At 46.4% G+C, this 12,981-nt stretch overlaps 3 protein-coding genes across 3 annotated transcripts; 1 reads left to right on the top strand and 2 right to left on the bottom strand.

The window, feature by feature from the left end:
• Positions 1–2,231: 2,231 nt before the first annotated feature.
• LOC123066253 (uncharacterized protein At2g34160) lies at positions 2,232–4,307 on the bottom strand. The gene is made up of 5 exons (XM_044489373.1): positions 3,934–4,307; positions 3,180–3,228; positions 3,023–3,085; positions 2,849–2,913; positions 2,232–2,745 (listed from the first exon to the last, which is right to left on the bottom strand). The coding sequence occupies exons 1-5, from the start codon at positions 4,231–4,233 to the stop codon at positions 2,653–2,655; spliced, it is 570 nt and encodes a 189-aa protein (XP_044345308.1). The 5' UTR covers positions 4,234–4,307; the 3' UTR covers positions 2,232–2,652.
• Positions 4,308–5,808: 1,501 nt separating this feature from the next.
• LOC123072077 (probable serine/threonine-protein kinase At1g54610) lies at positions 5,809–10,335 on the top strand. The gene is made up of 7 exons (XM_044495632.1): positions 5,809–6,192; positions 6,924–7,229; positions 8,364–8,681; positions 8,761–8,976; positions 9,238–9,338; positions 9,423–9,546; positions 9,740–10,335. The coding sequence occupies exons 1-7, from the start codon at positions 5,944–5,946 to the stop codon at positions 10,100–10,102; spliced, it is 1,677 nt and encodes a 558-aa protein (XP_044351567.1). The 5' UTR covers positions 5,809–5,943; the 3' UTR covers positions 10,103–10,335.
• A 60-nt stretch (positions 10,336–10,395) lies between these two features.
• LOC123072078 (disabled homolog 2-interacting protein) lies at positions 10,396–11,559 on the bottom strand. The gene is made up of 3 exons (XM_044495633.1): positions 11,056–11,559; positions 10,903–10,952; positions 10,396–10,819 (listed from the first exon to the last, which is right to left on the bottom strand). The coding sequence occupies exons 1-3, from the start codon at positions 11,405–11,407 to the stop codon at positions 10,631–10,633; spliced, it is 591 nt and encodes a 196-aa protein (XP_044351568.1). The 5' UTR covers positions 11,408–11,559; the 3' UTR covers positions 10,396–10,630.
• Positions 11,560–12,981: the final 1,422 nt, after the last annotated feature.

Below are 12,981 nucleotides of genomic sequence, written 5' to 3'. Positions count from 1 at the left end.
TGCAACAGAATAAATGTATGTTTGTGAACCAATTAATGGCTGAAGCAATGATGGAAATGGTGGATGAATCAGAGGTGCAGAGTCGTGCGACACAACAACTGATCAATGTTTTCAGAGACAATGTAGCAAAGTAGCAAGAACTTGCCCACATGCTTATGGGCGTCATCTGTGCTGAGGTTACAGATTGTGACGTTGTAGATGGTTAGGTTCTGCTCATTTATTTGCACTAGCATCAATCTTTGATTGCCTAGTGGATGTAATTTCCTGTAATATATGCTGGATGTGCAATGTTATTCCCTGTATGCCGTACCTTTGCTTGATCGGTTTTGGTCCTGTGCATAATTGCTCATCGTAATGGGCTCAAATTATCTAATTTGGCCTAAAGACATGTACGAACTTTAGTGGGCCCATTAAATTAATGGGCCATTACTAGGCCAGAAGTTAATGATCGGCCCTCTTACCTCCCGGGTCGTTAACAGGCCGACATCGAAGCGGGCAACAGGTGGGCCCAATTTATTTCACGGGCCGTTAACAGGCCATTACTAAGTTTGGGCTACATATGGCCCAACTATACTGTAGGCCCTTAGCAGGCCGAAAGAGACAGCGGGCTTGTACTGGACCATGAAGAGCATGGGCCGCTAAGAGGCCAAAAGTCAGGTCGTATTGTAAATGGCCCAACTGTGTTGTGGGCCTTTAGCAGGCCGAAAGAGAAATCGGGCTGGTATTGGCCATGAAGGGCATGGGCCGTTAAAAGGCCAAAACTAAGGTCCGACTACAAATGGCCCAACTCATTTATGGTCCATTAACAGGCCGAAAGGCACACATGGCAGGGAATTGGCCCAACACTTAAATGGGTCGCTAAAAAGCCAAAACTCAGGTCTGACTACAAATGGCCCAACTGATTTATGGGCCGTCAACAGGCTGAAAGTGAAACCGGGCCGGAAATTGGCCCAACACTTAAATGGGACGCTAAAAGGCCGCAACTCAGGTCTGACTACAAATGGCCCATCAGATTTATGGGCTGTTAACAGGCTGAAAGACACACCGAGCCGGAAACTAGCCCAACATTTAAATGGGTCGCTAAAAGGCCGAAAGATGTACATCCTGAAAATTGGCCCATCCATTGAATGGTCCGTTAACAGGCCGAAATCTCATCGGGCCGATATTGAGCCCAAATATGTAGCGGGCTGTTAACGGGCTCAAACTGACGATGGGCTACAATAGTGTCAAATCTTTAACGGGTCGTTGACGGGCCGAATTGGCGCATGTCATATGGGCCATGGGCTTAAATGGACCTGACACAAGTAGGCCTTATATGGGTTGGCCTGCTAATTTTTACTGGGCCGACCTTTTTCACCGGAATGGGCCACTGTTGGGTCGTGCCACATGTCGACCTATCATAGGCGCCTCCTATCCAATGAGTGGATGACATCTGTCCCAACGGTGAGGCAACACGTGTTTCCTTCGGCCAATGCTGATTTTACACGTGGAAAATCCCCATTGGTCCGGGCTGTTAACGGGTTATCAGATCCAAAACCAGACCCGATAGCTTAACAGCGTTCCGTTACGGTTGATGCCACGTGTCGGTCACCCTTGACGAAAGCACTTCTGTGACGCGCGATTTATCGTCATGGAAGTGGACACTTCCATGATGATAATTTTGGTAATGTCATGGAGCACTTCTACGACAGCACAGGTATGACTATCTTGATTCTGTCATAAAATCGTCATGGATGTACATGCATGACAAAAAACGTGACCTACTGTGACAAACACGTATCATCACGGAAGTGTATTTTTTTGTAGTGTGCATAGGAGAGCCAACCTAGCAGTCCCATTTTCAAAAATAGGCATATTGATTGTAATTCTATATGCTACTAATATGGAGCATGATAGTATGGAAGAATGCACTCAATGGAGATGCTAATACTAGAGCATGCATGCATTTACTAGCCATGCATAGCTAGAATCCAATGTGCAAGTAGTTGGGAGCATGCATTAGCCTTGATTTAGATGCATGTGGTGCTAGCGAATTTTCTCAACAGCTTTCTACCTTTTCGCAGCTCATTCCTTCGAGAGAATATATAGAGTGTGTGCTGCAACGTAAGACCATGATGTGGCATCGCTACATAGTACGATCCATTAAAAATAATAATGCATGGCGGATGGTAAAAACAAATGAATCGAAAAGCTTTTGGACTAGAGGAACATTTTTTTCTAGTACGGATAAGTAAGGAAAAACCATCAAACCATCATTTGCAAGTACAACTTTGAAAACATTACAACAATTGATCATAGTACTGATTTGCATGTCCAAATGCTTCGTTACATGCACAAAAGGTATAACACACTGAAAAGTAAGGTGCTCTTAGGAATACTATCTCCAGCCTACAGCAAGAATTCTAAGTACATTTCATCATCATCTCATACGGATGCAACTAGTTGTAAGGAGTTGCAGTTTTGCAGATTTGAGCTGGAACACTAGAGTAACAATTAAGGGGAGACGAGACACATCTTAGTTGAATGCACTTGCAAAGATATGATCCATCCCTCCTTAACTAGGACTAAGGTACCCTAATTACTACTGAATCAATGTTCGTGCTGCCTCTCACCATCCCAAGCATAGTGGTATCTACCTTTTCTCAAGAATTATCAGACCTTCATCTCATCGTCAACAGACTTGTGTGACTTTTTGTTGGACATGATGCTATTGAAGTTCTCTGATTTACACAGCAAGATCTCAATCTGAAACAAATGACAACAATAGATAATGAAGGTTTTATGCATGGATTCATGTCACAAATCAATTTTCACTAGTCATGAGACATGTAAAGTCAAGGCATCTTGCCTTGGCTTTACGGACGAGTCGCCCCTTTGACTCATCTTTGGTGCCAATTGTTGATGTCAGGATCTCTGGAAGGGGAGAGGAACAAAAACATTGAAAAATTGAAGTGTAATTTACTATTATTATATGAGGATAAGTTTGATTATTTAGACCATATACAACAATTATGTGGCTTACTCTTTTCTGTGGCCAAGCCATTGTTCTTTAGGATTTCCGATACAGTCACAACAGTGCCAATGGCTGGAACAAAAATTGGCTTAGAAATACATAGCCAACAATGAAGATTAACAAAAACATCAAGCAGTAAAAGGCAAGGTGAGTAAGCATTCGTTACCCATCCCCAAAGCAGAGAGTTCAACCTCATCATAGTTCTGCATGTACCTCTGCAACCAACAGTGTTACGAGTGAGAGAAATAGCATGCTAATTCGGTCCCTTTAGAACAAAAGATTCATGAAATTTCAATGCCAAGAAGTAAACTAGCAAAATATATCCTTGGCCTATTGTCCATATATTGTAAAAGAAAAATGATAGTTACCGAGGTTTTGTGTTCGTTGATATCATTAGTTTCATTCTATTATTCTTAACTTTATTATTCAGTTGCCTGATATTAACCAATTTCATTATATTGTCCATTGTATGCAAGGTCATTGATTGGCCATTTTCTAAACTATGAAAATATAAGCATTTGACTGCAACACGACCCATTGTTAATGTGAACCAAAAAAGGTTGCTCATGAGTTGCCTCTGGTGGTTTTGGGCCTTGGCGTTCTTGTGTCTGGCTCACAAGATGTTCCGTGATGTTGGGAGTATGTGTGTGTTCGTCTTAATCCTAGCCCCAAGCTCGAGTGTTTTTTGTCTTTCGTGTTTGTATTTGGTTTTCACTCAGTTTTTCTTACATAAAGGAGATGTGTATGGGTTTTGAATCCAATTTCTCTCACTAATAATATCAACTCTCCTCTTCATAATGCAATTGTGGGAGCTCTCTGCCCCGTGACGAGGTTCCATAAAAAATTACCCATTTTTGCATGGAAATATAAAAGAACTATCCTAGTTCTGTTCCAAATCATTTGATTTGGATAAGGCATACCTTGGCGAGGTTAACGTAGAAGTAAAGCGGCTTCTTGTTGGTGGACACCTGGATCCGATTCTTCTTGGCCGACACCCCAGCCTCAGCCTCGATATCCGCCTCCACCTCCATCTCCTCGGCTTCCACCTCGGCATGGGCAGCTTTCTGCTCTCCCACCACCGCCACCTCCTTCTCCTCAGGCGTCTCCTCCTCCACCGCCTTCACCACCTCCCTGACCTCCTGCGCCTCCGACTCCCCCATGTCCTGCGCATGCAGCTGCTCCACCGCCTCCTCCCTCGCTGCCGGCCTCACCGCTTGCATGGTGGCTAGAACGCTTGATGGTGTGCGTGCGTTGGTATGGGACAATGAGAGAGAGAGGTCGCGAGTGGATACCCGGCCACGGTGGTGCATACAAGTAGCACTAGAAGCCTGGCACCGATGGTTGCGATCGTTTGTGTGGTCACCCGAAGGTGGCGGTTGCCCTAGTGGTTATTCCTGGTGCATATATGTGCATGCTTTCATCCATCTGGATCGGGGGATAGATTAACGAGAATTTCAAATATCATAAAATCTACATTGCATAGGTGTGGATGCATGCGCTCGGATGTTGTGGAATGCCAATGAGATCTTGCCTATATAAAGAGCACATGCATGCATGGAGGAACCTCACACATCATGCGACACATTAACTTTCAAATCATTTTTAAATGATTTATCTCACAAAGCATTAATACGATTTGCGATCCGTCATCACTGATGAATTCGCCTCGACGAGGGCTTCAAAACAAGATCTTATATTGATACATTTTGAGAATAGTTTCTTTGGTCCTCATTAGTTGTCACATTATGTCACCGAGGTTGTCATTTTAAGAGTGAATGGTCTCCATGAAGATTATGCATAGTTGCCAAGTAATTATTCTATACGATTTAGACATTGTGATATTATGCAAAGTTAGAAGGGTTGTTTAGATTCGGCCTCCACCAGTCACGCCAAATCTTTCGCACTCCAGTTAATTGGCTGGCGTTTTGGTCGCTAGCTTCTCGCCGAGGAATTGGTGTAAAATTGAACCGCCACCGCGGATCAAGCCTAGGCAAGCCAAAATTTTTGGCTCCCATTCCAAACGGACACACACAACACAATCAACACCAATTATTTGGTTGGGCAGGTGTTGGCTAAAAAATATATCCAAAATGCTTAAGTGTTAACAACGAAAAAACTGTACGATATAAGAACTTTATTACTCAAATAGCAGAGCTACAATCAGCAGCCAAAAGATCTGCTATGGCATTTGGGAGCATCCTGTAACCACAGGTAGGAGTGACATGTACCCAACTAGACACGAGTGATTTTAATTTTGTACTCCCTCAATAAAAAAATATATAAGCGTTTAGATCATTAGAATCTTGAATACAACCCAGAATGCAATAATTTTACATGTAATGTTCTCCATGGTAAAAAAGTATAGCTTGGGGTACAATACAAAAGAAGAGTATGGGGCGAACCAACATGTGGTTGAGATGGTTAGGTGGACAGTGGTATCCCCAACCTACCAGGGTTCAAATCATGGTGCTCGCATTATTTCTGGATTTATTTTAGGATTTCCGGCGATGCGCTTTCAGTGGGAGGAGACGTTCCCGTCGACGACGAGGCGTCTACGGTAGCTTCGTAAATCTCAAGATGATATGCCGGCTCAGTCTCTTAGAGGTGCTCATAGGGGTAGGGTGTGCGTTCATAAGGGTGAGTGTATGCGCGTGTATATGAGCGCTTGTGTCTGTATTGATGCTAAAAAAAGTATGAAATCAACAAAACGGGGTCAAAAAGTCCAAGGTCCAAACTGCCGAACGGTCGTCACAAAAGACCCGCCGCAGCGTGTAGTCGTAGACCGGTCGCCCATTTCCCTCCTTCCCTTCCCTCCCGCCCTCCTCGTCGACAGACGAGACGATTCCCGCTCCCTCCCGTCGTCTCCTCCTCCTCTCCCTCTGCTCGCGACCAACCGCCCTGCCCCCGCCGCCACATGACGCAGGACGGCCATGGGATGCCTCCTCGGTAAGCTCGCGGACGCGCCGGGCTCCTCCCTCTTCTTCCCCGCCGCCGTGACCGCGACCGGGACCGCCGGAGGGGGCGATGCCGAGGCGCAGCTCAGCGCGCCGGCGCCGGTGCACATCGCGGCCGTGAAGAAGGACGCCTCCGGGTGGCCGCTCTGGCTCTCCTCCGCCGCCGGCGACGCGCTCCAGGGCTGGGTGCCCCGCTCCGCCGACGCCTTCCAGAAGCTCGAGAAGGTGAGTGAGGAGCACTACTCTCCCTGATCCTCCCTCTGTCCCCTGCCGCTGCCTAGGGGCCTAGCTAACTCGTCCGGCCTTCTTTGGTGGTTGCTGCCGGAAAAGCTTGGCCTTTTCCCTCAGAAACGCCGATGCTGGCGCAGCGAGTGGTTGGGGGAAGCTTTTTGGGTGGTTTTGCTTCAATTTTGATTCACGATTTCGCTCTTCCGTGGTTGTCCTGCGTCTTGAACCAGTAATCAGATAGCTTGCCGTTCGAGTTCTTGTTGACAAGGAGTGCTTTCAAAGGAAAAAAGCCAACCTCTTTTGCGCAGCTGCAAAGAAGCAAGGAACAAGGGTGAGAGGACAAAAAAAAAGTGGTCATTGATGATGCCCTCTCCGTAGTTCAACACATAAACAAACCCCAAATTCCAAGAGCCGGGCCGTTAAACAAGAGCAGACACGAACAAATCCCGAGCTCTGTTCGGATTTAAGAAACCAGCAGCCTCGCTTTCCCTTTGATACTTTTTCTCTACTGTCGGCATCACAAGAATTCGTAGCAACTCCGAACGGAAAAATATATCGGCGAACAAAGTCAACCCGGCTGCTCGTATTCGGCGGAATGCTTGTTAATTACAGTTGGTTATCATCGCCGTCTAAGAAGAAACAGAGTGGAAGACGAGTTCTATTGTGTTCTATTTATTGTTAATCTGTTTTGGTTCTGAATTTTTTGTTTCTCTTTTGTGTGCGTGCAGATTGGGTCGGGGACGTACAGTAACGTGTACAAGGCGATCGAGGTGGAGACCGGGGCGGTGGTGGCGCTCAAGAAGGTGCGGGTGGATGGCGTCGGCGAGGCCGAGAGCGCGCGCTTCATGGCGCGGGAGATCGCCCTGCTCCGCCGCCTCGGCGAGCATGACAATGTCGTCCGACTCCACGGACTCGTGACGTCACGCCTCGCCACCGCGCCATCACTCTACCTTGTCTTCGAGTACATGGACCATGACCTCACCGGGCTCGTCTCCGCCGCCACGGCCTCCGGCGCACGCTTCACCTTGCCACAGGTACCTTCATCACTGAAACAATGGCATGCTCCTTCCTGAAAACCTTTGTCCAATAATAACTGAACATGTACGTGACGTGATGGTCTGCATTTACGTTGGCATAAAAACATGTTCCTTAAGTTTAATGGACTATGAAACTATAATCACAGACGACCTGTGCGAAGATTTGCATCCAAGATTGTTATACTTGTACGTGTTGAACCATGAAACTAAACCTTTCGGCGCCACTTCGACGAGATTGTTTTTTCATGGCCTTTCAAATTGTTTGGTATATTTTTCTAGAAAGGGTTGGGTTATTATGAGGAATGGAACTTCTTGCTTGCCTGGTTAAATGACATGCTTGAATTCTAATTGATGATGTGGCGAGTTGACATATTCCTGTGGTCTCTTGATAGTCAAATACTCCCTCCGTCCCGAAATAACTGTCTCAAGCTTAGTACAACTTTGTACTAGAACTAGTACAAAGTTGAACATATGACCACTACCAATGGTTGTATGTGTACCAATATGTAAAAAAAAACTAAACAGAAGAATAATTGTTGTATGAAAAGTATTATAAAAAAGTCCAAAATAATGCTAGTCTCTGCAGAAATCTAGTCTAGATTCTAGAACACACAGCTGGTTAAGTAGGATATACAGTTATTTCGAGGCATAGTCAGTCAGAACTAAAATTTGGTACTCTCTGAATGGAACCAAATTTCTCTTCTGGAACAGAAGAAGAATCATTGACAGATCGTCTGTAAAGAATTTTGCCTTTGGCTTTTTGTAAAGATGCAAACAAATCAGTCACTCAGAAACACCGTGATGATGTGGCCCTGGAAATCTGTTGGACTACCGAAGTAGAGTATTTTTACTAGGTTTGAACTTTGAACACGGCTTCCAGTCCAATTGACAAAGACATGCACTCCATGTTTTTAGTTCACACATCGCTGCTTACAAGAATTCCCTTCACATGTTTCAACTGTCAACATTGGCTGCTATCAACTCATTTCATTTAGAATTGTCAAAAGTGTGAAAATGCCTTTCTTTTCCCAAAAGCAAGGCTCCAACAAGGACCATCTTTTTCCATGGACACACTTATGATATCACTGAATTGTGTTTCTTTTCTCATGAAGTGTAACTATCTGTTTGCAGGTGAAGTGCTACATGAAACAGCTACTGTCTGGAATCGAGCACTGCCACAACAAGGGTGTCCTTCACCGCGACATCAAGAGTTCGAACCTGCTTGTCAGCGAGGACGGGATCCTTAAGATAGCTGACTTCGGATTGGCCACTCATTTTGATCCTGATAACCCGCGGCCCATGACTAGCCAAGTGATCACACTTTGGTATCGTCCACCTGAACTAATGCTAGGTGCCACTCACTACAGCGTTGGTGTTGATCTTTGGAGTGTGGGTTGCGTGTTGGCGGAACTCCTTCTCGGCGAGCCTATATTCCCCGGGCGAACAGAGGTTGGTCCATACGAAATACGAGCTTCGCATAATTATTTGCAGAAAATCGCAAACTTGGAGACTAACTTGTGCTCATCAGGTGGAACAACTTCACAAGGTTTTCAAGCTATGTGGTACTCCAGCAGACGATTACTGGGATAAACTGAAGTTACCACATCATACATTCAAGCCATATGAGCGGTGTATGGCTCAGAAATTTAAGGACCTGGAACCATCTACCCTATCACTTCTAGAGACTCTCCTATCTATTGACCCAGATATGAGAGGCACCGCGACTGATGCTCTAAACAGTGAGGTTAATACTACTGTCACCTTCAAGGCATCTACTTTGAACCAGTAGAAAGTCGGTCTTAACTGGAAACACTGCTAAATTCAACCGAAAGCTAGAGATAAAAACAGAGTAGCTACTATGCAATAAGATAATTTATGATTGATCACGATACATGGATTAAACTGAGTTGGCATTGATATAATATGTTAGATATATAGTTTCAAATAAGAGCCAACAAATAATAGTCTTCTCCTCACAAGTGTTTACTGTTTGCTGTGAATTCAGTTCTTCAGGACAGAACCATATGCCTGTGAACCATCAAGCCTTCCCCGGTACCCGCCGTGTAAAGAAATGGATATCAAACTGAAGTATGAGAAGCACAAAAGGTCCTGCTCAAACCTTTCGAACTTATTTCTGCTATTCTCTCATGTCACCAGAAGCTTCAACATCCGTTATAATATATCTTTCAGAAAATTGAGGGCGAACGGGTCGGTAGAACGCCAGACAAATACCAGAAAGCCCATCTCACAAAATCATGGTCGCAGAAGGGTATTTACTCCAGATGTCAATAATAAGCCACATGGAAACCCAAAGGTATGTTCCCCTTCTTTTCCTTCTGCAAGAATTTTGTCTCAACTGTATCGTTTGGAAGTTACCACTATGCCTAGACAGAAAAAATTGCATTCCTACTTCTTGTTTCCTCTTCAATTGACGCTTTTTATCAAAGGTCTATTTAGACATATGATAGGTCTATGACTAAAAGGCAAATGTTTTTATTGTTCTCTAGATACCAAGACTGGTGACAAGTACAAGCACGACCAAACTCGAGAGATTTCCTCCGCCGCATCTGGATGCATCAATTGGTCATAGCATAGATTCCTCAGCCGATGTAACAACCAACGAGTTCTTCTCATCATCGGTTGTGGAGCTAAAGAAAATGCCGAGCCTACTATTTGGTCATGTGAAATCTTACCTGAACAGCCCGAAGAAGGGAATGCACAAAGCGAAGCCAAGCCTCACGATGGCGCCTTCCACGGTTCTCATAGGTGCATTCCGGCTGTACTCGCTTGGCCATCCGATGGAGGTGAGAAGAAAGAATAGGGATCAGCTCAGAGCCAAAGGAAAATTCCCAGTAGGTTTAGTCAAATGACAAGCTAATTATGTCCCTCTTTTCTAATCTTTTTTTTTTCTTCTTCTTCTTTTCTTACATCCCCTGGTCACAGTAGCTGTTCGTCTTAGTACACGATTGATAGGCTATACTTGTATAGTTAGAGAGCATAATAAAGTAGAGTTGCGAACAATGATTCTATGTACATATGAGATTTCACCAGTGAGCAGTGCAGATAACTGGAAATGGTCTTAATCTTGGGAAATGCTTGCTTCCGACCCTCTAGCATTCAAGAACTGATAAAAATTCCCAGAAGAGGAGGCTTGCATGAACAGTTTTCCAAACTAGTATGCATATCCATTTTTCTGCAACACTAACCAGTAATCCTTCTCTAATGAACAAAAGGAGCACTCACACACTGAGGCTCCACGAAACCAGTTGCTCATATGCAGGGTTAGCTCACAAACAACAACCAAGATTAAGTACATAAAATTAACGTCGCAAAGCATCATCGGAGGTGACTGAATCATCCACATTACACATAAACTGTGAAGAACGCAAGCATTGTCTTCAGAGATAGGGCTCTGCAGCAACAGCAGCTGGTGGAGCGGCACCGGGACGGCGGGGAGTTTTCGCAGCAGGAGGATGAGGAGGAGGAGGAGCTGAAATTCTCTTGCTGTGACAGACGATAAAGCTGTGCAGCGCGCCGACGACCGTCTGGCCTCTGACCTTCAGCCACCCATCCTTGCATTTGGGCAACTGCGTTGCGTGTCAGAGGGATTCAGAGTAGCAGAGTAAGCCATTGGTGCATTTGCTAATGCTGAGTTTGCTGAGATGCCTACCTCGCCGGAGCATTGTGGAGGGTCGTTCTTCCTGACCGCCAGAGTCGTATCTGCAAGGATTCAAAGTGTCAGCTGAATGCACCTGAATGAAACTTGTGTGATGCAGAGCAAGCAAGCAACAATGACAGGAGAAGGGGAAGGAGAACAAATTACACGTGGTAGCACTGGCGAATTCGTCGCCGTGGTCTCCATCCGCGTTTTCATCGGCGCCGAGGTCGCCGTCCGCGTTTTCATCGGCGGCCTCGGCCACCAGAGCGTCGACCCGGGCCGCCTTCTGGCAGTAGATCCGGAAGCTGGGAGATCCCGGCAGCGGCTCCGTGTCTTCCTCATCCTTGGGCTCTGGCGCCACCTTACGCCCGTTTCTGCTCACATCCGCCTCCGATGCCGACGCTCGCACCGAAGGATCCTGGGGAAGCGCCGCCAGGGGGTCGGGGGCCCCGCTGTGCCCCGGCGCCCGGTCCCGCCTCCGCCGCTCGGCCCTGTCGGTCGACGCCGCGGACCCCATCGCGAGCGAAGGGGAGGGTGAGCGAGAGGGGGACGACGGGGAGCTGCAGCACGGACGGAGGCGCCATTGCGCGCGTGTCCTTAGTACCGGAGGCGCGCGAGCGGCGGCGAGGGGTTCGCGGGGGTGCGGAGCCCAAATTTGGCGGGGAAGGGGGTGACGTGGCTGATGACAGGTGGGTCCCGCGGCTCCCGCCTGGCGGGAAGACGGCTGCGGGTGGGCTTTGCTGGGCCATTTTACCCTTCGCGTTTCTGGGTCGCGGTAAGAATCACAGACCGCCTATAAGAGCCTTTAGTGAAGATGGGCCGTTAGTGGTAAGCAGGCCTCTTTGATTCAAAATATTTCTTTTTTTTGGGGGGGAGGGGGGGGGGGGGGGGAGGGGGGGATTCAAAATATTTCTAATAGTCTTGAGAAAAAATTCTAAAGGAAATTTGCAGGATCTAACCTTTAGATTGTTTCGTACATGTGCTCTCTTTTGATTCATAGGATTTTTTGTTCTTAGGATTCATTTGTTTCCAACCTCATGGGGAGAATTCTTTGTTTACTCCCATGTACGATCAAGCATGCAAACAGTCATGGTGTGGTATAGGTGGAATTTAGGACAACCAAAGAAAATTAGTTCTCGGTGCAACTAAATTGCTTGGCAGACTAGGAGTGTGTGATGCGAGATGGTCTGTGGTTATTCCGCGACTGCGTGGTGTTTGTTGGCTAACTATGATGGTTGGTCGGAACTGGATGAGACAGAGGTATTCATATATCAGGCATGTGCGAGAGTCATGGGGCTAAAGGAGAAGCCGCGCACAGGGAGCATCGTGTTGCAATTGGCTAAGAAAGTGGGAGTGGCGTACTTTGTCGACGAGCGATCAGTGAGGACAGGGAGGCGGGATCTGGGTGCGCGTCGCTTTCGATGTGCATAAACCACTGAGAGATGTGCTAGTCTAACCTTGAGGAAGAAGAAGGTGTTTCTTGATTTCGAATATGAAAAGATGGTCATGTTATGTGGTGTTTGCGGCTTGGTTGGCCATGGCAGCAAGCGACATTATCTCTCCGCCTGCTAATCGTTGTTGAATACCGCAGGGAAGAGTACTTTCCGAGCGGCAGTGGCAATAGAGGAGGCCGTGCGAATTGCTGCAGGGGCACAGATGCTGGTGACCATGGTATCTGGATGATGAGGATTTCAAGAGTACGGAGTCCAACCCTGCAAAAACCATGAGTGGAGTGCTTCCTTCTTCGGGCTCCACCAAGAGATGCTTAGGTTTTGAGAATCAAGATGGTGTGAATACGTCAAGGGGACTTCTTATGTTTAATAGATGGAAAGATTGCTGACTTAGTTGATACCGAGAACTTAAACAAGAAGTCAGAGGATGGTGATTACACTACCTCACAGGACATCAAGAGACAGAAGACGAATGAAGCAACAACCATGGACTTGGCAACATTGGCGGGCTCCAATGTGGAGTACCACTAGGCCCCATAAATCACCTAGTTTGGAACAGCCGGACAATTGGTGAGTTGTTGGCGCTCGCTCAAGCCAATGCCCCCAAGCTTGTCTTCTTATGTGAAACTAGGCAAGCTTT

Source organism: Triticum aestivum, chromosome 3B, assembly GCF_018294505.1.
Source record: "Triticum aestivum cultivar Chinese Spring chromosome 3B, IWGSC CS RefSeq v2.1, whole genome shotgun sequence".
Taxonomy (NCBI): Eukaryota; Viridiplantae; Streptophyta; class Magnoliopsida; order Poales; family Poaceae; genus Triticum; species Triticum aestivum.
Note: the sequence above shows the minus strand (reverse complement) of the source record. Positions and strands in the feature narration are given on the sequence as shown.